Source organism: Lepidochelys kempii, chromosome 7 (assembly GCF_965140265.1).
Source record: "Lepidochelys kempii isolate rLepKem1 chromosome 7, rLepKem1.hap2, whole genome shotgun sequence".
Taxonomy (NCBI): Eukaryota; Metazoa; Chordata; order Testudines; family Cheloniidae; genus Lepidochelys; species Lepidochelys kempii.
Genome location: NC_133262.1, coordinates 124,422,576 through 124,449,470, shown reverse-complemented (window position 1 = coordinate 124,449,470; position 26,895 = coordinate 124,422,576). Strand labels below are relative to the sequence as shown.

General features: G+C 46.9%; 1 protein-coding gene across 1 annotated transcript in view; it reads left to right on the top strand.

The window, feature by feature from the left end:
* ARMH3 (armadillo like helical domain containing 3) overlaps positions 1-26,895 on the top strand; it is a 160,713-nt gene that overhangs the window by 73,854 nt on the left and 59,964 nt on the right. The window contains exon 17 of the mRNA XM_073354796.1: positions 4,362-4,437. Within this exon, the coding sequence (XP_073210897.1) occupies positions 4,362-4,437 (76 nt within the window). The remainder of the gene's footprint in view (positions 1-4,361; positions 4,438-26,895) is intronic.

The window sequence follows — 26,895 nt, the reverse complement described above, 5'->3', positions numbered from 1 at the left end:
GCAGGTGAAGCCAGAGAAAAGTGGAACGAAGGAATCCACGCTCATACTCTTTCGACTGGGCTGCAATAGGCATGTCTGACCTGCTGAAGCAATTCATTTCTCACATGAGTACGTTTTCCATTCCGCTCTGTGAAGCGAAACCCTGTGAATTCACACTACAGATGCCTGAGTGGAAACCGCTCTGAAGTGATTGCTGCCGGTGTTAGGAATGGGATACTTGCTCTCTGAGAAAACAGTGCTATGCTCAGAGCCGGCATCTTCTTGTCCTCTAGGAAACAGCAGGTGTCTGGGGCTCCTGGAAGCAAGGCGCTACAGCTGTGTCTGGCTAGGCATGCAAGGAGCTTTCCCCAGGCTTTGCCAATGTGCTCGCTCTGCACTTGCCCTTCTGCTGGGCCAGCTGTGAGTGGAGACTAATAATAGAGCTAAAGGACAGGGTCCAAATGGCCCAGTTCTTGTAAAGTTCATAGCACTAGATGTGAAAGAAAGCGAAGAATCAAATGCAGTAAAAATCTTAAATGAACCAAACTGTACCACAGAATCTCTATGGATAGTAATTCCATGCTCGGATAATAAGAATATAGCAGTAGGGATATTACTGACCACCTGGCCAGGATGGTGATAGTGACTGTGAAATGCTCAGGGAGATTAGAGAGGCCATTAAAATAAAAAACTCAATAATAATGAGGGATTTCAACTATCCCCATGTTGGCTGGGTACATGTCGCCTCAGGACGGGATGCAGAGATGAAGTTTCTTGACACCTTAAATGACTTCTTGGAGCAGCTGGTCCTGGAACCCATGAGAGGAGAGACAATTCTTGATTTAGTCCTAATTGGAGCATAGGATCAGGTTCAAGAGGTGAATATAGCTGGACTGCTTGGTAATAGTGACCATAATATAATTAAATTAAAATTCCTGTGGTGGGGAAAACCCCACAGTGGCCCAACACGGTAGCATTTAATTTCAGAAAGGGGAACTACACAAAAATGAGGAAGTTAGTTAAACAGAAATTAAAAAGTACAGCACCAAAAGTGAAATCCCTGCAAGCTGCATGGAAACTTTTTAAAGACAGCATAATAGAGGCTTAACTTAAATGTATACCCCAAATTAAAAAACATAGTAAGAGAACTAAAAAAGTGCCACCTTAGCTAAAGAACAAAGTAAATGAAGCAGTGAGAGGCAAAAAGGCCTCCTTTAAAAAGTGGAAGTTAAATCCTAGTGAGGAAAATAGAAAGGAGCATAAACTCTGGCAAGTGAAGTGTAAAATATAATTAGGAAGCCCAAAAAAGAATCTGAAGAACAGCTAGCCAAAGACTCAAAAAGTAATAGCAAAATTTTTTTTAAAATACATCAGAAGCAGGAAGCCTGCTAAACAACCCGTGGGGCCACTGGACGATCGAGATACTAAAGGAGCACTCAAGGACAATATGGCCATTGCGGAGAAACTAAATGAATTCTTTGCGTCGGTCTTCATGGTTGAGGATGTTACGGAGATTACCAAATCTGAGCCATTCTTTTTAGGTGACACATCTGAGGAACTGTCTCAGATTGAGGTGTCATTAGAGAAGGTTTTTGAACAAATTGATACACTGAACAGTAGTAAGTCACCAAGACCAGATGATAATCACCCAAGAGTTCTGAAGGAACTCAAATGTGAAATTGCAGGACTACTAACTATTTTCTGTGACCTATCATTTAAATTAGCTTCCGTACCAAATGACTGGAGGATAGGAATGTGACGCCAATTTCTAAAAAGGGCTCCAGAGGAGACCCCGGCAATTTCAGGCCAGTAAGACTCACTTCAGTACCAGGCAAACTGATCGAAACTATAGTAAAGAACAAAATTGTCAGACACATAGATGAACATAATTTTTTGGAGAATAGTCAACATGGTTTTTGTAAAGGGAAATCAATGCCTTACCAATCTACTAGAATTCTTTGAGGGGGTTAACAAGCATGTGGACAAGGGGAATCCAGTGAATATAGTGTATTTAGATTTCAGAAAGCCTTTGACAAGGGCCCTCACCAAAGGCTCTTAAGCAAAGTAAGCAGTCATGGGATAAGAGGGCAGGTCCTCTTGTGGATTGGTAACTGAATAAAAGATAGGAAACAAAGGGTAGGAATAAATGGTCAGTTTTCAGAATGGAGAGAGGTAAATAGTGGTCTGTATTGGTCCCAGTCCTAGTCAACATATTCAAAAATAATCTGGGAAAAGGGGTAAACAGTGAGGTGGCCAAATTTGCAGATGATACAAAACTACTCAAGATAGTTAAGTCCCAGGCAGACTGCGAAGAGCTACAAAAGGATATCTCAAACCTGGGTGACTAGGCAACAAAATGGCAGATGAAATTCAATGTTGATAAATGCAAAGTAATGCGCATTGGAAAACATAATCCCAACTGTACATATAAAATGATGGGGTCTAAATTAGCTGTTACCACTCAAGAAAGAGCTCTTGGAATCATTGTGGATAGTTCTCTGAAAACATCCACTCAGTGTGCAGCAGCAGACAAAAAAACAAACAGAATTCTGGGAATCGTTAAGAAAGGTATAGATAATAAGACAGACAATATCATATTGTCTCTGTATAAATCCATGGTAGTCCCACATCTCGAATACTGCCTGCAGATGTGGTTGCCCCATCTCAGAAAAGATATATTGGAATTGGAAAAGGTTCAGAAAAGGGCAACAAAAATGATTAGGGGTATGGAACGGCTGCCGTATGAGGAGAGATTAATAAGACTGGGACTTTTCAGCTTGGAAAAGAGACAGCTAAGGGGGGGATATGATTGAGGTCTATAAAATCATAACTGGTGTGGAGAAAGTAACTAAGGAAGTGTTATTTACTGCTTCCCATAAACACAAGAACTAGGGGTCACCCAATGACATTAATAGGCAGCCAGATTTAAAACAAACACAAGGAAGTATTTTTTCACACAACGCAGTCAACCTGCGGAACTCCTTGCCAGAGGATGTTGTGAAGGCCAAGATTATAACAGGATTCAAAAAAGAACTAGATAAATTCATGGAGGACAGGTCCATCAATGGTTATTAGCCAGGATGGGCAGGGATGGTGTCCCTAGCCTCCGTTTGCCAGAAGCTGGGAATGGGTAACGGGATGGATCACTTGATGATTCCCTGTTCTGTTCATTCCCTCTGGGGCACCTGGCATTGGCCAGTGTCGGCAGACAGGATACTGGGCTAGATGGACCATTGGTCTGACCCAGTCTGGCCGTTCTTATGTGTTTGTGCCCTGAATCTTCCTTTACCCAGGTCTGCAGAGCTGGTGAGCGCTGTACATTAACCCACCCTGCTCATGGATTCACAGGCTTTGCTGAAGTAGTACTGATGTTTATAGACAGCCCTAGTGAGGGCACTGTGCTCCGGGGGCAAGAAGCTGTGTCCATGTACAAGTACCAGGTACCCCTTTTCAGAAAATCCTCGCTCCAGGCGTGGAATCATAAATGGATTATTCCTTGACCGTATGAATTCACCCACAGTTCCAGCAGAGCACACTGCGTAAAGAAAACGCCCTTTGTTCTGGATTTCTTCACTGCTTTGTAACTGTGTTTGAGGTGTGGGTGCCGAGATGATGGGCCGCCTGGAAACACTCTGGACCTGAATAAATACCTTGGGCACTCTGTCAGCAGCACACTGGGCTTCCAGAGATGTTCTGCCCGGTCTGGAATGTTTTCAGATCTGCTCCCTGACTCTGTGAGGCAGAGGGGGCGTGCTGGTCTCTCTGGGGAGCAGGCTTCTCCCCTTACCGGTGTGTGATCCTTCTCTGTGAGGCTGGTTAACAGAGCCAAAGAAACTTTCTGCATGGGGATCGTCTGAAACTACGGGGCGAGGTCTAGAACGTTTGGAACCCTGAATAAATAGGAACTGGAGCTGAGGAGAAGGGGAGCAAATGTGGAGTAAGATCCCAGAGAAAGTGGCAAAAGCAGAGAGCAATGAATGAATCCACGACGTTCAGCTCTTGTTTCTGGAGGACGGGGATTTGGAGACACGGAGATAAAATCAGGTTGACAGGACTAGCTCCCCCTCACCCTGCTCCAGAAAAGGAGACTGCACTTTGGCCTATGCAGCTTTTTTATATTCCTAAAATCTCTGAAATGGCCTCAGAAGAGGCTGCGTATTATGGCCCGAGAGTGTGACCCCGTACTCAGGTTGTGCTAACCAGACCGGGGGCAGAGGGTGAGGTTCTGCTGGCCAAACTAAAACAGGTGCGCTCTCGAAGGCTGGTCTCGTTGTGACTCGGCCCTCCGGCTGCCGTTTTACCGGACGTTTCAGGTTAGAATGTGTTGCTCTGTTGTCGGTTCAGTGCCAGCAGTCTTAAGGATCTCTCTCCCTCTCTTTCAGTTCTACGGCTTTCGACCAATGCCGGTCAGTGGAAGGAGCCCGCCAGCAAGGTGACCCATGCGTTAGTCAATATCAGGTAAGGCGTGGGAATGAATAGCAGCGTTGGAGTTCTTGGGAGGTGTTCTGCGTGGCTCTGCCCTGTTTCAACACTTCCATGTTTGTTGCACAGAGTTTGTTTTGGAATTTGATTTGCTGTGTTAGGCTAAATTGCTGCCTTCAGCAAAGAGGGTGGAGGGCTCATGAAAGTGTGAACTACTTTTTATAATAATGCTGAGCTCTTCCGGGGGTTCTGTGCTGTCAAAGCACCTAATGAGTTGATCCTTATTGCGCCCCTTGCAGGCTGGCAGGGCGATTGTGGGTCAAATGGGCTTTCACTCTTGCTTGATTCCATTGCATTCATGAGTCTAAAATCGCTGCTTCTGAGTTGTCTGCTCGTGGTGTCAGTCTTGCCCACAGAGATCCTCTTTGCAGAGCCCATAGCAGAGGCTTTGAGCCCATTCCCAAGCCCCCTTTAAAACTGCAAGGAATTAAAAAAAAAATAAGGAAAAAAAATGTAAAAATGCTTATTTGAAGATGGTTTCAGTTGAACCTATTGAACTCTCCTGCCCCGGGGCCACAAATCAGTCACTAGTCAGTGGGGCTAGGGATTAACTGTCCCTATTGCCGTATTAGTCCACAGCTGTAGAGGCTTCCATCAGAGCTTCAAAGTTTCTTGCTCTGAAATCTCTAGTCTCAAGCCATTGCTGAAGACAGAACGCTGGGCTGGATGGCCCAGGGGTCTGACCCAGTTTGGTTGGAAGGTGGAGGGAGGGGAATTTAGTGTTTGACTTTAAAATTAATTTAAAATTAAAAACCCATGTCAGCTACCAAGGCTTGTGCCCACCTGCACCCCAGTCACTCCTTGGGTGTTGGATCCCTTTCTCCCACCTTTTGGTGTGTTTTTCTCATTGCCGATGGGGTGTTCCATGGGGCGGGCAGGCACTGGGAAGCACCAAGCACCATGTGGGCACCACCGTGTAAATAATCAGTGGCATTGGCCATATTTTCCAGAAGGGGAAACTGAGGCCCAAGTCCACACTAAACGTCAGGAGCAGAGTCCAAATTGGAAGTGCCCTGAGGCATGCTGCCTTCCTGGGAAGTAGAACGTAGCTCGGTGGAGCTGTCTAGGTTCTTTGCAATTCTTTCACAACAGACAACAGCGTGTACAAGGCAAACTCCCTCTGAGGGCACATTTCAAGGAAATACTTGTTTTATGTGTCTCTTAACCACCTTTACAGGTTTCGTCTGTAAGTTTCATTTCCTCACTTAGAGCTTCCAGAAGACTTACTTTGTTCCCATCTTTATTTTTCATAAACAGATCTGAAAATGAAACCTTTGTGGGCAGATAATACTCCCTAAATGAAGCCGCAGAGCAGATAGCATTTAAAGTGTCACAAGTGTCTGCCCTTGGAGTGCTCTGGAAGTGCAGAAGCCTCTCTAAACTGGGAAGGGAGTATTCACAGGTGGAAAGCATGTGGCTGCTCAGGTTTCTAGGCTTGATCTGTAGCCTGTAAACGAGCAGGTTCACTTTCCCGTCTGGGCACTCAGTCTCCCCAACACTTATTCATTAAAAGTGATCCTCTCAAGCAGCTGAAAAGATAAAAGCAAACAATTGGCAACGTGATTTCCTTCCCACTGCTGCCCTCGCCGGGGGCACCCAACAGCCGGCAGAGCGGGTGGACGGGGGAAACTGGCCCCATAGGCTCCTGTTTTAGCTTTGAGAGAGATTTTTGTTGTTGTTGCTCCGTGCATGCTGTTCTTCCACCCTCCCTTTCAGTTCAGATCCCTTCTGTGTCATGAATTGTAGTTCCCTGTGGGAGGCTGTCAGAGCCCCTCTTCCTGGGCAAAGGTTTTTGAGTAGGTCCTGGTGATGCCACTACAGTATCACTTAGAACCCTGGGATTTCTTTAATCCGTATTAGCCTGGTGGCCGGCCTGCGTGCAGCCCAGACTGCGCTTGGGGGAGTTGATCATCCAGCAGTTGACAAAGATTGTATCCATGCCGCTTCAACTTGAGCAAAGCTCGCGTGGACTTGCCTGCCGACCCTGGCTGGGCTGAAGTGGTGGGTTCTGTTGTGAAGCTGTGTTCTTCCGTCTTGCAGGCGGGGCTTCCATTTCTGTGGGCCGGACTTTCAAGACTATTGCACGTAAACCATCACCCTGTTTCCCATTTTAGTCTCTGTAATTTCTTCTCGCTGCTCTGTGCTGTCTGCTGGGGCCTGCAGCATCTGCTGGTCACACGTACTGTGTGAAAGGCGAGAAGGGCTGCGTTTCTCCCAAGGAAGGCAAGGCATTCTGATTTAGGCAGGTTGTTTATGCAGGTCTCAGTTGGTCAAAATGTGGGCACCCCTGCATCTTGGACTGGCATATCATGGAAGCTTTAGAAACTGGCTTTTACCCTTAATCCCAACCAGTGGCTTGGTGCCAGTGGGCCATTGTCTACTGTTGGCATGTTTTGTTCAAAGACTCTCAGCTTCCACCGTCAAGGACACGCATTATGAAAGATTTGGGTTGTTCTCTGCATACAAGCAGAGCTACGTTTTGGTCCTCATTGTGATGGCTGAAGTTAAATTACTCCCAGGATGGGAAGTTGGTGGTTGCCTAGGGATCAGTGATCATGACCTGATTGCTTTCAATAAAGGCAAATGGAGGACAGTCCCAGCCAATGATATACACACTTAGTACTTCAAAAGGGCTCATTTCCCAAAGATGAAGAAAATTATTAGTGAAATTGATTGGGAGGAAAAATGTAGACAGAAAAATATGAATGAAAAGTGGGAGTATTTTAACTGATTAGGTGGCCAAAAAGCAACAACACCACAATCAAGAAAGAGGACAACTTTGGCTAAAAGCCCATTCTTGTTCATTTGGGGGAGTGAAAGCAGAGATTAGAAATAAAAAAGCAATGTCAAACATGGGGAAAAAGGGGAAATAGATTGCAATCGATATAAATGAGGAGTCATGAAGTTTAGCAAATTGATAAGGTAAGCTAAAGACCAGGGAAACTCTATGGCTGGCAGAGCCAAGGGCAATAAGGAGGATTTTAAGTATATTCGGAATGAAAGAAATCCAAGTGGTGGTATAGACCCATTATCAGATGGAGATGGTAACATTGTTAAGAATGAAAAGGCAGAAATTTTTGAGATATTTCTATTCAGCGTTTGAAAAGGAGCAGGATGATGTATTGAAATCACACGAGGATGAGGAAGTACTTTCCAATCCATTAGTTACTGCGGAGAACAGTGGTGCTGGAACAGTTTTTATAATGGGGGTGCTGCAGATGGAAATCATGTATTTGGGTTGTTGCTACCACTTCAAGCCAACAGGTCTGGCAGCACCCCAGTTCCAGCACCTACGATGGAGAATGTTAAACAACATCTGCTAGAGATAAACATTTTGAAATCTGCAGGCCCAGATAACTTTCACCCGAGAGTCCTAAAAGAGTTGGCTGGGGAGATGTATGGCTTGCTGCTGTTAAATTTTAATAAATCTTGGAGTACAGGGGAAATACCAGAAGACTGGAAGAGCGCTAATGTTGTGCCCTATTCATGAACGGCAAGTGGGTTGACTAGGGTAAGTATAGACTGGTTAGCCTGGGCAAAATAACGGGAACGCCAATCCAGGATTCAATCACCAAAGAATTAAAGGCTAGGAATACAATTATTGCCAACAACGTGGTTTTTTGGAAAATAGTTCTTGCCAAGCAAACCTGATCTCATTCTCTGAGGTAAGTTTGGTTGATAAAGATAACTGCAGATGTAATATACTTCACTTCTGTAAGGGGTTTGACTTAGCATCACATAGAATCATAGAATATCAGGGTTGGAAGGGACCTCAGGAGGTCATCTAGTCCAACCCCCTGCTCAAAGCAGGACCAATCCCCAACTAAATCATCCGAGCCAGGGCTTTGTCAAGCCTGACCTTAAAAATATCCAAGGAAGGAGATTCCACCACCTCCCTAGGTAACGCATTCCAGTGCTTCACCACCCTCCTAATGAAAAAGTTTTTCCTAATGTCCAACCTAAACCTCCCCCACTGCAACTTGAGACCATTACTCCTTGTTCTGTCATCAGCTACCACTGAGAACAGTCTAGATCCATCCTCTTTGGAACTCCCTTTCAGGTAGTTGAAAGCAGCTATCAAATCCCCCCTCATTCTTCTCTTCTGCAAACTAAACAATCCCATGTTTGTCTCTCTTCATAAGTCATGTGTTCCAGTCCCCTAATCATTTTTGTAGCCCTCCGCTGGACGTTTTCCAATTACACATCCTTCTTGTAGTGTGTGGCCCAAAACTGGACACAGTACTCCAGATGAGGCCTCACCAATGTCGAATAGAGGGGAACGATCACATCCCTCGATCTTCTGGCAGTGCCCCTACGTATACGTCCCAAAATGCCATTGGCCTTCTTGGCAACAAGGGCACACTGTTGGCTCATATCCAGCTTCTCGTCCACTGTAACCCCTAGGTCCCTTTCTGCAGAACTGCTGCCAAGCCATTCAATCCCTAGTTTGTAGCGGTGCATGGGGTTCTTCTGCACTTGTCGTTGTTGAACCTCATCAGATTTCTTTTGGCCCAATCCTCTAATTCGTCTAGGTCCCTCTGTATCCTATCCCTACCCTCCAGCGTATCTACCACTCCTCCCAGTTTAGTGTCATCTGCAAACTTGCTGAGGGTGCAATCCACAGCATCCTCCAGATCATTTTTGAAGATATTGAACAAAACCGGCCCCAGGACCGACCCTTGGGGCACTCCACTTGATACCGGCTGCCAACTAGACATGGAGCCATTGATCACTACCCGTTGAGCCCGATAATCTAACCAGCTTTCTATCCACCTTATAGTCCATTCATCCAGCCCATACTTCCTTAACTTGTTGGCAAGAATACTGTGGGAGACCGTGCCAAAAGCTTTGCTAAAGTCAAGGAGCAACACGTCCACTGCTTTCCCCTCATCCACAGAGCCAGTTATCTCGTCATAGAAGGCACATGTCTTTCTGGTTAAAAAATAAGTGCCATGCAATGTCGATGAAGCATAGGTAAAAGGGATTAAGAACTGGCTAGGTGACAGAGAACACGAAACAATGGGTGTTGCTGAGAACAGCCCACCTTAATTGAGTCGTCTCATCACAGGTGGTATGGCAAGACCCATTGTTTCGTGTTCTCTGTGTATATTGTGGCAAAGTGCCAGCACTACTATGGTGGGTCCCGCGCTTTCTCTTCTTGGGGGGGGTGCAGGGCGCCATTTCTCGCCCCCCGATCTGGGGTATTAACTGTCTCACTAGTATCCCAGAGAAGGGGAGTGGAGAGGGAGGGACCCGGGCCCGCCCTCTACTTTGGGTCGCAGCCCAGGGGCCCTAGGGATAGCAGCAAACCACTTGAACTGTTGATTCCTTCCCCTGGGCTACTTCCCTCTCCATCCCTTCAGCTTGTGGGGCTTCCTGCCCTCTCTCTGCTTGGGCCAGGTTTCTCCCAACCCCTTGTGTCTGTGGAGTCCCTCTGCTCTGCACAAGCCGGGTTTCCCTTTACCCAGGGTCTTGGTCTTCTGGTCCGCCACAGCACTTCTCCAAACTCTTCTCTGCTCCCCTCCAAACTGCTGTCTGCTCCAGCACCAAAGCACTCTGCTTCAACTCCTCCAACTCCCTGATTGAAGCAGGGGGTTTTATCAGGTGACTGGCTTCAGGTGCTCTAATTAATCTATAGCAACCTCTCTTCCCTCTAGGGGGAATAAGGCTTTCATCATCCTGGGGCTTACATATCTCCCCTCCATCACCCTCCTGCTGCCCTCTGGCCATGCTGTATCACAATATATTTCTTCCTACTGTATTTTCCACTGCATGCAGCCGATGAGGTAAGCTGTAGCCCATGAAAGCTTATGCCCAAATCAATGTGTTCGTCTCTAAGGTGCCACAAGGACTCCTCGTTGTTTTTTTTACTGCTGTGCATGGGGTTGTTGGTGTCAGGCACAAATGGTTGAGTTGTGTTGATTTTCCAATATGTCACTGCTGCACTGATTGGCTGAAATAAGAAACCCCAGTAGCCAGTGGATGGAAAACTGACCTTCACACCTCTGAGGAAATAAGCAACTTTCAAGGCAAGTGATTTTTTTGAGGCTAATGAGCCCCTTTATGTTAACATCTTGCAGGTTTGCATTTAATGAGAATTTTATTATGGCCAAGTTCAAAGGGACTGAGATGGCTCACACAGAGGGAGAGGTGGCCGCTGAATCATTGTACTCTTTTAATAGACTTTCTCCTGATCAGTAATTTTCTCAAGGTGAATAAATAGATTAACACAATGATTAATAGATTGAACTTCCCCATTATCTGTAATGGGGAATGTCTCTACAGCTTGTAGCGAGGTGTAATAGATCTTTTGATTCATGTCTTAAGTGATTCTATTTGTCCTGGTAGAACCCATCTCAACTTGGAATGAGACTGGCTAGAGTCAGAAAGCCCAAGGAGCTGCCCTGGGTGGTACTTTTCCTTTGTGCAGAAGGCACCGCTGGTTCTGCGGCTGCTGTCTGCGCCCTCACAGGAGATATTTGTGGGGCAGCGGGTATGCGGAGCATCACTTGGGCATACAGAAGGGATACGCTGGCTGTCAATCTGTGTGAGCAGCCAGACTGTGTGTGGATAGCTTAGATTTAAGTTTGAGACTGTGATGCTGTTTGCATTGGTATAGCCCTATCTCCCAGCTCTCAAATGACAGCCCCTTGCCATCTTCCAGGTGCTCCACAGAATGAACTCAGGTGCCGGGGACTGGAGTGCTGGGAGAGGAAGTGGGTAATCTCTTCTCTTCTCTTCTCTCTGGGGGAATATGGAGTTTACTCACTTTTAGAGACAAAACTATTACAATAATTAAAGAACAATGTAATTGATAAGTTGGTCTGTGAGTGACTGCTAAAAACACATTTTACTGGCACATCTCATGTTTACCTCCAACGTCACCAGAGCCTAAACCCAATGAGGGCACATCTGCACCTCCTTAGTACCTGCCTTACCGCTGCCTGGCCTGCAACGCTGAAAAGGTCAGCTTACCCACCTCTTTTTTCACCACTCCACCACCGGAGGAGGGGCCGTACAGGGATTCCTTGGAAAGCTGCAGCCTGTCTGGTACGCTGCTGTGATACATGCCGTACAGCAAGGAGTCCAGTATCTCAAAGTGGGGTGAGACATGCTTGTGGTCTAGGAATATTGTAATGAATCGCTGTAGGGTTTACACAGGAGTCCTGGGAAGACACTGTGCTTCTATGCAGATCACAGGGAGCGCCACTCAGCTTGAGAGTGCAACGAAGGGTCCGTGGTGACCAGCAGATGAGTAAAGAGGGAGGACGAGCTTTGGACTGATTTGATGGGAACTGGAATAGCCAAGGGAAGTGTAAGATAAATAGAAATGTACAATAGTGCAACCCTCAAGCACTAACTTAGCAGTTGAAGAGGCAGAGGGAGCCTGCTTGGCTGAAACAACATTAGGGGATCAAGTGACCAAAGAGGCTGGCTGTACACATTGTGGGACCGGCTAGTGCCTCTCAGATCCTCTTCCCTTCCATTGTGATAGGCAGTGACCCACGGTGGTGGGTGAACGTAGCCAGGCCTAGGTGGAAGAACAGTTAGATGATGATCACCTGCACACTATGCAGCCAGGCTCTGGCAGGCAGTGGGAGTAGTTTTGTGGGCTCTGCTCTGGCATTCAGGCTGGCTTGGTTTGCTCTCTAGGTCTGTTGGTATTGATTGGTATGCCCAATTGTAAATGCTGACTAGTGACAGAATGATGACTCAATTAAACTGCTCACTGAGGTATGTTTTAATAGTAATGACCTTTGGCATGCTGCCACTGCTAATCAAACCTGGCTGATCTTGTGTTATAAGATAACAAAAGGCCTTTAACTAACTAAAACAATTACTCCTGGTGCCATTGGTAGTTTGCTTTCAAATCCTCACCCCTGTTATTGCCACGGTTACAGCTGGGATAGTTACAGGAATGCAGTCTCATAAGAGTGCTCCCAGGAGTGAGCTAGCAAATGTCTTTTCTCCAATAGATGCTGCCCTGTGTCATGCAGACTCCTGTTAGCAAGACACCAGGCTGGAGGAGTGGAAAGAATTTTCCAAGCTGCTTGGAATAGAGGTTTTTTAATTTGTTGTATTAAAATCCCTTTGCACCTACTTTAATTAAGCTTCACGACTCCCGCGAGAGGTAGCTGTGTGTAATAATCCTTCTTTTCCAGATGGGTACCATGGGGTGCGGAGATTGTGACTCACTCAAGCGAGGGCACCTTCTAGGAGTAGAACCCAGGAGACCTGGACTCTTGGTCTACTCTACGCATTCGGCTGCTGTTTGAGGGGGCGGGTTGGAAGATCTCTTCTTGTATATCATATCTTCTGCAGTTTTTGTTGCGAGGGACTTTGGCATGGAAAAGCGGAGCTTACATGCTGTGGTGACTGTGGCAAGAGAGGATCTTGGTTTCTCTGAGTTTATATGCTCTTGCTGCTCATTCGCCACCTGACCTCACAGGTCCCTATTAGTGAAATCCTGGAGCCCTCTGCAGCAGCTAATTCTGACGTAAACAGGATTCTGGCTTTACCTGGGGATGGAGTAGGAGTAGATGGAATCTGAGGAGCAAAGATCCTGTTTTTCCATGCCAGCATGGCTAGTAATTTAAAATGGGAGGATGGGGGGAAAAAAGCAGCAAGTAACAAGCATCACTGTCTACACATAGGCTCTTCCAGTTTTCCATGGAGTCACCACTTGTTCTTTCAGCTATTTTTTCACTAGTTTCTTGTTGTTTGTCCCTTCTCCTTGTGTGTAACTCTCCAACAGAGGCAGCTGAAAATCACATCTCTTCGTAACAGTTGTGTTGGTTTCCATTTGTTGCAATTTAATCAGTTGACTCACTTTGATTCGTTTCTCTTATGGTGCATGAGCCCGTGTCATTCTGCCTTGGTTTTCCTTCACCCTTCATGCAGTAGCTTAAGTCAGATGCTGTTGCTAATGGCATTGGCCCAGTTCCAGGAGTAGGGCGTGTTAGTTGAGTGGCGTTCTGGGTCTGGTCCCACCCACACAGAAAGGATAGTGCAGCTCCCATCATGTGCAGCTCCCATCATGTGCAGATCAGGTAGGAAGCCATCCGGTTTCACCAAGGGACACTTCCCCTCTTTCAGCGGCTTGGGTCTGCTCTACACTTGAACTGTGCTGGCATAGCTCTCAGCTAGGGTGTGACTTCGACAATGCAGCTCTGCCAGCAGACGCCCTGGTGTAAATGCAGTGACATTGGCACACGAGTCCTTTGGACTCACTTCGCTTGGGGATCTGGTGTATCAGTTATACAGGCCGAAGGACTCTCTTGCTAGTATAACTTGCGTCCACGTGGGGGAGGGGTTAGTGGGGTCACCGTACCAGCCGATCAGTGTAGACCAGGCCTAACTCCCTCTGCCCAGATGCTGTCCCAGGTGGCCTCCGAAGGAGCGTGGCAGTGTAGGAGGCTGACACGAGTGCCCAAGGCTGTTGGCTCTGGTTTTCTGGCAGCCCAAGGCACTTGCCAGCCCCAGTGCTGCTGTTCTGCTTTTAATGGCTTTGTTGCTCTTTTGGGTTAATTCTTTTAGGGGTTTTGCCTCTTGGACAAATGGAGGTTTGTGGAGCTGGCTGAGGTGCTGCCTGGGCCGGATCGTGCTGCAGGGGAGCGCATCCCGGCATGCGGCTATGACTCCCCCTTTGACAGGGAGAACGCAGCCTGCAGTGGTGCAAACACCTGTTGGTTGACTTGGCAATCCTGCTGCCCCAGTTACCCACCCTCTCATCTCCTCATGGCCGCAGTAAGCCGACTCCCGGGCATGTAGGCCCACTCAAAGGTGGGGAGGAGCACTTTGCTCCCGAGTCTCTGCCTGCTTCAGCCAGGCTTTCTGGGTTTCTCTTCATTGCCTGTAATCGGAGGAGCCCCTTCCCTTCTCCCCACTCAGAAAGGCAACAAGGCAGGGACGGGGAGGGTGATTTCCAGGCAGACCCATCCCTGCACTCCGGGAGCCTACTGCTCTGCAAAGTTGTCCTGCCCTCTTCAGGTGAGGGCCCGTTCTGCTCAGGCGATGGTAGCATGCTGGGGGAGAAGGGACCCTCTGCTGCAGAACTGCACTAGTCAGCTGCTTGGGAATCTCTCCCTATGTTCAGCAAACATGCCAGCCTGGCTATGTGGGTCTTAGCAGACAAGCGTTTACCTACCGAGCTGTTTACCCTCCGGTGAACCTTTCTGTCCTCCTGGTCCCCTGCCTCCTTAAGGTGGTAACGGTTTGTGAGGTTTGGGCAGAATCTGCTTAGCTCATGTTATTTGCATCCCCGCCCTGTTGCTTGAGGCCCTGCTGTGCAGATCCCATCTGCTCTGCACCATGGGCTGGAAAGAGGGCAGCCCTTACCGCCAATTCTTTCCTGCGCGCTGGCTGCGGTGGTGCAGACACCTGCCCTGCAGGTGTGTTGGTTAAGCTGCTCGCTACCTGTGTGTTCTGACGGGAAGGTTAACACCTGGCACAAAGCTTCAGCTGTGGAAGTCACTGGGAGCAGCTTCTGTGGGCAGAGATGGTAGAGTCAGTGGCTGAAGGAGGGGAAAGCATTTCTCAGTGTGATTGGGGTGACCACCTGATTGCATGGGAGTGCAGCTGACCCATCTGGCCTGCAGAACTGTATTAGCAGGGGAGAGCTCCCTCTCTCGCTTTGCTGGCTCAATGGTGCCTCTGTTGAGAAACACAAAAATTGCACGTTAGCAGTGGCTGGGTTTTTGGGTGGTAGTGGTGAATAGCTCCAAGCCACTAGACGCTTCCATTCTAGCTTCAGAGGGGTTTGCAGAAAATCACCTGTTGGACCTAAACTGCTTGACTAGACTGGATTTCCACCTGTGTGCCAATGATTGGTGTTGTCTGTGATAGCATTCCACCCATTTGTCTGTTTCATGTTCCTCTGGTTGGAATGGGAACACGCTAATGGCCTTTTTGGTTTAAGTTTGCTGCTAATGGCCCAGTAATACGCCAGCAGGGGGTGCCTTAATGAGCACACTGATGGCCTCTTTAAAGTCACTCCATCTGCCCATTCTGAAGTGACTTCTGGATCTTCCCTGGCTGTTATTACTGGTTAGGTGTGAAGGCAAGAGAATCAGAGGTACGCTTGATATGTAACCAGTAATAAAATATTTGAATCTTCCGAAGCCAGGATGTGTTTTCACCAACAGGTTTCCTGCATCTTAAGGTTGTTGTTCAATGTCAAAGACAACCAATAACACAAGGCTTCGGTGTTTACCAGCAGGGTCCTAGTAACTAGCCCTGTGGGATTGTGGATAGCCTCGGTCCAGTTCCTAGTTGACAAGTGTCACCCTCATTCTTGACCCTTTGTTGGTAGTCACAGCCTAGCAGAGAAGCCAGGCATGGACCCTGTGACTGGCGTACTCGGCTCCTGGTGTTGGTCCTACCGGGTCAGGGTTGAAGGATGCTTGGACAGATTCTGCCCATGCTGTGCCTTTTTTGAGAATAAATACAGCTTCCCTGTCTCCACTGGTACCAATCTAGCAGTAAAAATTTACTTAAATGAAGGAAAATCATTGAGCTGTTTTCTTCATAACCCAGACAACATAAATACAGTTGTGAGCCGGTGATGTTTTAAATAACGTCTTCCTCACCAGAAAACCAGCGCAGTGATGCTGCAGCTCTGATGCTCATTTAGAGGAAATCTGTTGCTCTCTGAAGAATAGCAGCCACCCGAATTATTCTGCAGTTGGATTTTTCACTAGAAATGGAAACGTTCTCTTCTCTTAATTTTTCCTTTAGGACTAAATTGACAAAGTACCACCTCATTAAGTACATCTGCTCGTTAAGATAATGAAGTGCCTACCTTAGTCGTATACTGAAAGCAATGATAATAGATCGTTAGCATGACTCCAAAAGCTGCAGTCAATTTGAGGATTACACCAAAAATGTGGAAAACAGTCCCCAGAAGGCACAGAAAGCTAAAATACGACTTTTGTTTTATTAAAAGAAAACAGTCCACGTTGGTGGAAATGCATCCAGCTTTCAAGGGTTAGATGTTTTGTTTTCAGGAGCTCTCTCTGATGTGCACGGAGCAGATTGTGTCACACCGATAGAATTGGTGTTAGGATCACAGCAGCCAGTGAGTGCCTGATGGCACAGCCGGAGATGCTTGGAAATCGGAACACTGGCTGTTGAAAAAAGGGGAACTCTAGTGAATCGTTCTCTCTCTACACACTTAAAAACATCTCTTAGGTTCAGGCATCTTTGCATCTAATTTAGAATATTGCAGGGCTTGACCGGGGCTGAACTATAGTGGCTCAGAGAGCCCATACCCATTTTCTGGGAGGCTGCCATCTTGTGCTTCAGAATGTGAGTGTGAGATTTAAAACAATTGCTCTTGCCCTTGGAGCTGGAAAGATCATGGTCAGTCAGGCTGCAAATGGGGTGAAAACGGATGCAGTGCTGTCTGCATGAGTCTGCACACATTTAGAAGCTTCGAGGTCTGACTTGCCCCATTCATCTCAATGGAGGGCTAATGCTGAAGGCTCTGATGTTTGACATGCCAATATTAGCTATTTCGTTGCTGAAAGGGAAGCACCCCAGAGGGAAGGACAATGATGGTCTTACGAAGAACTGCACAGTCCATTCTGTGTGCCATCTCACACTGGTGTGAGGCATGCAGGGCAGAGCTTGAGAATCCCATGCGACCCCGGTAGTGGAGTCCTTGCTACTTTTCAGCAGGGCATCCTGAGAAGAGGCTCTTCCTTATGCTGGCCAGGGTCTGGGGAGGGGATCACAGCAGCAAACTCCTGTTCTGTAGGAGAATAAAAACATTCTTGCAAATGTCTTTTCTTCTGGGGGTGGGCCGTGGGGAGGGCTCTGCAGGGCGCTGGACCTTGCTGGTGGACCCTGAGCCCCAAAGCTATGTCTTGGTGCATTAGGGATTCATTAGGCCATTGCTGCGTGTGTTAATTACCATGCCGTTTTTTCTCCTCCATAGCTGGATTATGAAGAGTTGCTTGGGTCTGTTTGGAAGGGTTGGGGTGTCATGGCCAAGGAAAGGATGAATTCAGCTGTCCGGACCATTGACTTTCAAGGATGGTTTTGGTTACAGTAACAAGAACTGCTGCCCCTCGGTGCAGGAAATGTAACTGGGTGTGTGTGCTGTGAAGGGCGATAAAAGCCCTTTATTCCAAAGAGACACGTACAAATGATGCTGCCCAGACATCAGGGGGGCGGAACCTTCCATTGGATCTTTCTTCCTGAAGGTTGTGCATTGTACCAATTAATGTAAAGCTTTCTCTGCTGACGTGGGGGTGTGAACATGATACTCCTTATTTTATAGACCATTCTTTACGCAGTGTCTCCAAAGGCTTATGGAGCTTATCAAACAGGGGCATGTGCGTGTATTCAAAAGACCCATTGCTTTTATTTAGACTTTTCCCTCTGGTGAATTATTTAATATCCTGCATATAATTTTGTGGCATAATTGATTTGCTTTGGAGTTAGAACTCTGCATTAACGTTTTATGGACATTCGAGATAAGCACACGTTCCCTTCTAGTTCCAGCAGCCAGTGGTCTGCCATATGTTCCCAGGTTCTTCAAGCATTAGCTGCTTTGAGGTCAGCCCCGTGTGACATGTAACGACTCGACTCGGTGGTGGAGTGGAGACAAGCTGTGGAATTTGCAGTGGCTAATACCCTTATTCCATGTCCTGTGGCTTCTACAGCTCAATACAAACATTTTCTCAAGTGTAAGAGGTCCAGAGGGAGCACCCCCGCTCCCCCGCCCCATCCTGGGGCTGCTCAGGAGCTTGTCATTGGGCCAGGAACAAGGTTGCTTGCTTCACTTTAACTCTGCACTCAGTGGGTGAAGGTTTGGTGTATCAGGAGCAATGTAGTCACTGACAGCCCCATTTTATAGCTTTTGCAAACTTTGATTAGGGTCTGGCTCAGTGTGATCCCTTTGTGATACATACAATGCTCAGAACACACTTGACCCAACAGAGAGATGCATCCTGCCTGAACAGAACCTGTTTATCAGCTTAGAATCATAGAATATCAGGGTTGGAAGGGACCTCAGGAGGTCATCTAGTCCAACCCCCTGCTCAAAGCAGAACCAATCCCCAACTAAATCATCCCCGCCAGGGCTTTGTCAAGCTTGACCTTAAAAACCTCTAACGATGCAGATTCCACCACCTCCCTAGGTAACGCATGCCAGTGCTTCACCACCCTCATAGTGAAAAAGTTTTTCCTAATATCCAACCTAAATCTCCCCCACTGCAACTTGAGACCATTACTGCTTGTTCTGTCATCTGCTACCATTGAGAACAGTCTAGATCCATCCTCTTTGGAACCCCCTTTCAGGTAGTTGAAAGCAGCTATAAAATCCCCCCTCATTCTTCTCTTCTGCAGACTAAACAATCCCAGTTCCCTCAGCCTCTCCTCAAAAGTCATGTGTTCCAGTCCCCTAATCATTTTTGTTGCCCTCCGCTGGACGTTTTCCAATTTTTCCACATCCTTCTTGTAGTGTGTGGCCCAAAACTGGACATAGTACTCCAGATGAGGCCTCACCAATGTCGAATAAAGGGGAAAGATCACATCCCTCGATCTGCGGCATGCCCCTACTTATACATCCCAAAATGCCATTGGTCTTCTTGGCAACAAGGGCACACTGTTGACTCATATCCAGCTTCTCGTCCACTGTAACCCCCAGGTCCTTTTCTGCAGAACTGCTGCCAAGCCATTCGGTCCCTAGTCTGTAGTAGTGCATTGGATTCTTCCGTCCTAAGTGCAGGACTCTGCACTTGTCGTTGTTGAACCTCATCAGATTTCTTTTGGCCCAATCCTCCAATTTGTCTGGGTCCCTCTGTATGCTATCCCTACCCTCCAGCGTATCTACCACTCCTCCCAGTTTAGTGTCATCTGCAAACTTGCTGAAGGTGCAATCCACACCATCCTCCAGATCAGATTTCTTTTGGCCCAATCCTCTAATTGTTCTGGTGGCCTGTCTTAATTCACGTCCCTTAAGAACGTAGTTTTCAGGATACCTATATAAATCCTTAAATATTATCCAGACATATATTTGGCAATGATTATGATGACCAGTACGTTTCTGGCTTATATGCCACCCATTGGTGAATTCTTATGTATCTACCTGACCAGAAGGATCCCTGTAACCCCTATGTGTGCCCTCTGCCAGTTGGTGCGAGGGGGTCCCTTGGTCACACTCCTCTACAGATTTTCCTTGCTATGAGTGTTTTAGTGCAGATTTTGATTAGTTTTGCATTTAGAAATTCTCTGCTGAGCCTTCATATGTTTGACACTGTAGCAAAGTGGGATTTTGTTGCAGCTGGTTTCATGTAGGTGTTGTTCTAACTGGTGTCTGTAAGGAGCAGTAATAGATGAACCTGGTCTGGAACACCGTCTGTGGACTTTTTTTGCCACACTATACACCGAAGAATTTTTATTTAGCTTTGGGTTGGCAAGAGGCTACTTTAAATTCATGTCTTTCCTCTAGGTTGAACATAGCAGAAATTTTAGGAATAGATGAAGACCAAAGCAGCTAGGCTACGTCTCATCCCCTCATCATTCTGCTGTCGGCAGCACAGCTCTGCAACCAGCGGAGATCTGTCATTTGAATCAATTCCCAGCAACAGTGGAACCAGGGAGGAGCTGGCGGAAGCTGTGTCTGTCTAGCAATCTTGTTTCGCATCTGGCCCACGGTCTTTGAAGAATTCAGTGAACTTTTCTTAGTTTCATCCAGTTAAACAAAACTTCCCCACATGTTGTTTGACAAAGTTTAGCAGCCCCTGGTAGGACTGAGTTTGCATAGCAATTGGCTCGCTCTCCGGGCCCTTGGTGTGTCTGATCGCATTTTTTAATGTGGTTGGCAGGGTTGCAAGCGGAAGCAGCCTGGGCCCAAGGACAGCTAGAGGACTTGAGCTTGAGTGCTTCCAATCAGTTAATCTTCATGAGCCAAACTAGTCACTCAAGGAGAAGAACAAAAACACTTTTTGTGCAGTGAGGACAAGGAAACAATCAACAGAAAATCTTCCCCTTTGGGGAAAGAGCATAAGGTGCGATTTGAACTGATTTGATACAGGAGTATTGAGAGAGCTGGCCAGCTGCTGGGAGAACCATCTCTCCTAAAGTTCTTAGCAGACATGCCAGGGTTTCCAAAAGAGCTAAGCCCTCCCCTCAGAAGGATTGGTGGTGCCCCCCCATCCCAAAAACACTGGTCACCTTCATTAGAAAATGGTCCAAGTAGGCTGCTAAACACTGAGGGGAGGGAGGGGTTCTAAAGCAAAAGGCATGTGAATGCATCTTGTTTGGGTCTTTGGGTGTTCGTAGAATCATAGAATATCAGGGTTGGAAGGGACCTCAGGAGGTCATCTAGTCCAACCCCCTGCTCAAAGCAGGACCAATCCCCAACTAAATCATCCGAGCCAGGGCTTTGTCAAGCCTGACCTTAAAAACTTCTAAGGAAAGAGATTCCACCACCTCCCTAGGTAACGCATGCCAGTGCTTCACCACCCTCCTAGTGAAAAAGTTTTTCCTAATAGCCAACCTAAACCTCCCCCACTGCAACTTGAGACCATTACTCCTTGTTCTGTCATCAGCTACCACTGAGAACAGTCTAGATCCATCCTCTTTGGAACTCCCTTTCAGGTAGTTGAAAGCAGCTATCAAATCCCCCCTCATTCTTCTCTTCTGCAGACTAAACAATCCCAGTTCCCTCAGCCTCTCCTCAAAAGTCATGTGTTCCAGTCCCCTAATCATTTTTGTAGCCCTCCACTGGACTCTCTCCAATTTATCCACATCCTTCTTGTAGTGTGTGGCCCAAAACTGGACACAGTACTCCAGATGAGGCCTCACCAATGTCGAATAGAGGGGAACGATCACATCCCTCGATCTGCTGGCGATGCCCCTCCCTATACCTCCCAAAATGCCATTGGCCTTCTTGGCAACAAGGGCACACTGTTGACTCATATCCAGCTTCTCGTCCACTGTAACCCCCAGGTCCTTTTCTGCAGAACTGCTGCCAAGCCATTCGGTCCCTAGTCTGTAGTAGTGCATTGGATTCTTCCATCCTAAGTGCAGGACTCTGCACTTGTTGTTGTTGAACCTGATCAGATTTCTTTTGGCCCAATCCTCCAATTTGTCTGGGTCCCTCTGTATCCTATCCCTACCCTCCAGCGTATCTACCACTCCTCCCAGTTTAGTGTCATCCGCAAACTTGCTGAGGGTGCAATCCACACCATCCTCCAGATCATTTTTGAAGATATTGAACAAAACCGGCCCCAGGACCGACCCTTGGGGCACTCCACTTGATACCGGCTGCCAACTAGACATGGAGCCATTGTTGTCCTTACAGTGTCAGTAATGGGATGATTGTGATGTTCGCTGGGGCACTGGGGTTCCTGTTCTGTTGAGTTTATCTTTGTTTAATGTAAACGCCTGATGCCACTCCCTTCGGTCAGTCAAAAATCACTTTTCAGCTTCAACAGGACAATAAATGTGTTCTGTAAAATTCAGAGGCCGGCCAACAAATTGCCATTTGGAATCCATACAGCTGATAAATGTGATCTCCTTAAAGGGAAATCTATTCATTTGACTTAGTGCTTCCATGATTAATAGCTTGCCAGATTAAATTGCTCCATAAAAGTGCACACTACTTTATTTGATCTCCTCCTGGTGTGATTAGCTAGGCCATATTGTATGTTAATTACATTGACATTTTTCTCTTCCTTAGTTTAATTATTTTATAAATGTTTGGCCCAGCATGCTTTCTCTTAGTATGGGTAAAAGCCATTATGTTTTGCTTTTTTTGGCCACTGCCTTCTGCCTTTTTCTCCAGAAGGATCCTGAATTGCTTTATAAAGGTAGCAAACTGCTACAGAGCTCACACTCGGGGACCTGTTCTTTTGCCACTGAAACAGAGCAGCTGTATGAACAGTGCACAGCTGCACCATGCAGTCACTTAGAACAGGGGCTCTCAAATGGAGGTCGCGAGCTGTCAACCTCCACGCCAAACCCCGCTTGCCTCCAGCATTTATAATGGTGTTAAATATATTAAAAAGGGTGTTTAATTTATTGTGTGTGTGGGGGGGGGGGTGGTTGCACTCAGAGGCTTGCGACATGAAAGTGTTGCCAGTAAAAAAGTATGAGACCCACTGACTTAGAATAAGAAATGAAGAGCACGTGTTTCAAAGTGACGCTCTTGGTGACCGTTTCGGGAGCAAATACCCAAGCAGGAGTTTGTCCAAAAGGCTGAGACTAGCCCACTTCCTTTTGCAGAAAGTGCTGTGGAATCTTTATTGACCCCAAAAAGTCCGGTTCTGTGTTTTGTGTCTGCACCTGAAAGACCGCAGCTGAGCATTCCCAGCTAGGCTGGAGTGTTGGTTCAGGGCTGATTTAGCCTCATTCTTGGGGGACTCCTACTCAAATACTCACCTGGTTCAAGCCTGTTTTTCTTATGGGGTCTGGCCGGATCACAACACAAGGTGGTGAATGGCAGCACACTTCTGCAAACAGCCTAACATATTAAGGGAAGTCAACACTAGTCAATCTGATGTAGATTCCAGGTAAAGCCATTTGTTAAGTGTGTGTGTGTGTGTGTTCACGCGCATTATATGTATAAAAATTTCCTCAGACTCCTGAAGTACCAGTTCATTCTCCTTGCCTTGGAAAGATATCATCAGAGTTTATTGTACAGTACAAACCTGATTACTTGCAAAAAAAATAAAAAAACAAAAAACCAACGACAAAAATCCCTAGGTTGATGCAATATTAAGCTTGGGGATTTCAGTGCTCACAAGTTAATGTTCTCACAGCAACATGAATATGGCCTCATTTCACAGTGGTATTTTTGATTACCGTTTACGCTCACTAGATAAAGCAGTGGTGGGCAAACTACGGCCCGCGGGACTGTCCTGCCTGGCCCCTGAGCTCCTGGCCCGGGAGGCTTGCCCCGGCCTCTCCCCCACTGTTCCGCCTCCCACGTAGTTACGCCTCTGCTTGGCCAGCGGGGCTGCAAGCTCCTGCAGCTCTGAGTGGCATGGTAAGGGGGTGGCGGTGGTGCGCGCGTGCAGTGGTGGGGGGGTTGGGTAGGGGGTCCTGTGGGGCAGGCAGGGAGCAGGGGGCAATTGGATGGGACGGAGGTTCTGGGGTGGTCAGGGGTCAGGGAACGGGAGGGTTGGATGGGGGTGGGAGTCCCAGGGGCCTGTCAGGGGGCGGGGATGTGGATACGTCTGGGAAGCCAGAGGACGGAGGGTTGGATAGGGAGTGGGGTCCTGGGGGGCGGTTTGGGATGGGGGGGGTCCCAGGAGGGGGCAGTCAGGGGACAAGGAGCCAGGGGGTTGTATGGGTCGGGGGTTCTGAGGGGGACAGTCGGGGGTGGGAAGTGGGAGGGGGCGAATAGGGGGCAGGGGTGGGGGCCAGGCTCTTTGGGGGGCACAGCCTTCCGTACCCGGCCCTCCATACAGTTTCATACCCCAATGTGGCCCTTTGGGCCAAAAAGTTTCCCCACCCCTGAGATAGAATATTTACAATGTGGCCAAGTTAATATAGGAATCTGTGTTTTTATTCTCTGACGTCTCTTGATCTAAAGCTGAGGCCCCTTATTATCTGTCTGCCCTTTATCTAGTTTTTTCCAGATAGGATAGTGTGTTGTCTTCCCATGGAATTTATCCCAGAAGGTTGACACAGGCTTTCATATTAATGAACCCATTGTTTTACTGACCAGGGCTCCAGAGCCCAGGATGTTAAATGAGTGCCTAAGTTTTACCTCTGTTCATAGCTTTTCAGGAGCAGTCTAAGTAACTGTTTGCTTCGAAGGCTGTAACAAGAACAAGGTGCATTCAAGACCTCCATTGCCTGCTGGGTAAAGGATTGCATCTTATCAGTTTGCAATAACAGCCATAGGTCACATCTGGAGTTCGTCAGATATATCATTCCTGTCCCAATATTTCAACCCCATGAGCTTGGAGGGTTTGAGGTATCTACCTTCTCTGAACATTATATATAATAGGGGAGAAGGGGGAAATAGGTAGTAATAAATATAAATCAGAAGCTAGGAATTGTAGAAAATTTATAAGGGAAGCAAAGGGACAGAGAGATATCTATGGTCAGCAGAGATAAGGACAGTAAAATCTCCTCCTTAAAGTATATTAGGAATAAAAGAATCCTAAGAATAGTATTGTGCAAATAACTGCAACAGTGGCAAAGCTAAAGCCAGTTTGGAGGAACAAGAACATCTCCCTGAATCCGAATTGAAATTGCTGTACGCACTGATCATCTCCATTTTTCTGTATGCGTGTGAGACATGGACCCGTACAGCAGAACTTGAACGGAAAATACAGGTGGTAACGGTGAAATACTTCCGTAAAATCCTGGGCATCTCCCACTTCGACCACGTCACTAATGAAGACGTCCGCAACATCATCACTCAACGCGCTGAATCATATGAAGACCTCCTGATGACTGTGAAGAAGTGCAAGCTGAGGTGGTACGGCCATGTAACAAGATCTGGTCTATCCAAGCTCATCCTCCAAGGGACAGTACAGGGGAAGAGGAGAAGAGGTAGACAGAAGAAGAGATGGATTGGCAACATAAAAGAGTGGTTGGGAATGGACTTCACGGAGACTCCAGCACTGACATACAATCGTCAGGGTGGAAACAATTGGTTGATTGTTCATCAGTGATGGTGCCCCAGCGACCAATGCTGTTAAAGGAGTGATGATGATGAAGAATAGTATTAGTTCATTACTAGATGGAAATGATAGAATTATCAATGATAATGCAGAGAAGGCAGAAGTGTTCACTAAACATTTCTGTTCTGTATTTGGGGAAAAGCCAGATGAGGCAGTCACGTCATATATGAAGATGAAGAAACACTTTGCATTCCAGTAATAACTCAGGAGAATGTCACAGTAGCTGCTAAAGATGTTTTAAAATCAGCATAGAAGAATCACAGAAGATTAGAGTAGGAAGAGACCTCAGGCGGTCATCTAGTCCATCCCCTTGCTCAAAGCAGGACCAACCCCAACTAAATCATTCCAGCCAGGGTTTTGTCAAACCAGGCCTTAAAAACCTCTAAGGATGGAGATTCCACCACCTCCCTAGGAAACCCATTCCAGTGCTTCACCACCCTCCTAGTGAAATAGTTTTTTCCTAATATCCAACCTAGACCTCCCTCACTGCAGCTTGAGACCATTACTCCTTGTTCTGTCATCTGCCACCACTGAGAGCAGCCTAGGTCCATCCTCTTTGGAACCCCCCTTCTGGTAGTTGAAGGCTGCTATCAAATCCTCCCTCACCCTTCTCTTCTGCAGACTAAATAAGCCCAGTTCCCTCAGTCTCTCCTCATAAGGTCTCTATAACCTTCATTCAAGAGTTTTAAAAGATCTGGCTGAGGAGCTCTCTGGGCGGTTAATGTTGATTTTTCATTAAGTCTTGGAACACTGAGGAACTTCCAGAAGGCTGGAAGAAAGCTGATGATGTGGCAGTATTTGATAAAGGTAATTATAGGCCTGTCAGGCTGACCTAGATCTTGAGCAAGATAATGGAGTGGATGATATGGGACTTGATTTATAAAGAACTAAAGGAGGGTAATGTTTGTGTGCATTAATTACATCTGTTTATGGAAAATAGATCCTCTCAAACTAACAGTCTCTTTGTTTGAGAAGATTGCAAGATTGGTTGATAAAGGCAATAGTGTTGATGTAATAGACTCAGACTTCTGTAAGGCGTTGGGTACTTCTTGGTGCCACGTGACATTTTGATTAAAAAAACTAGTGAAATAAATAACATGGCACACGGTAAATGGATTAAAAACTGGCTAACGGAAAGACTTAAACATGTACTTATAAATGGGGAATTGTCATCAAGTGAATGTGTTTCCAGAGGGATCCCACAGGGATCTGTTCTTGGCCGCAGGCTATTTTAACATTTTTGTCAATGACCTGGACGAAAACATAAAATCATCACACATGAAGTTTACTGATGACACAAGAATTGGGGGCGTGGTAAATAATGAAGGGGACGGGTCAGTGATTCAGAGCGGTCTGGATTGCTTGGCAAACTGGGCACAAGTAAACAGTGTGTGTTTTAATACAGCTAAATGTAAATGTACAGTTCTAGGAACAAAAAAATGTCGGCCATACTTACAGGGTGGGGGACTCTATCCAGGGAAGCAGGGGCTGAAAAAGATTTGGGGTCCATGGTGGACAAACAGCTGAACACAAGATCCCAGTGTGACTCTCTGGCCAAAAGGGTTAATGCGCTCCTGGGATCCTGCCATGGGCTTTGGGGTGCAATCCGACTAGTGAGGGGTTGAGTCACTGCCTGCCCTGGATGCCTCAAATGCTTTTCTATAGTCAGCAACAGTCATGCAAGTCACACCCTGAATGTTCATGTATAGATGCAACTCTGACCCCAACAGCCTGCCAGCAACCAGCCCCTGGTGTCTGCCAGCCTTGCTTGCTACTGCAAGGT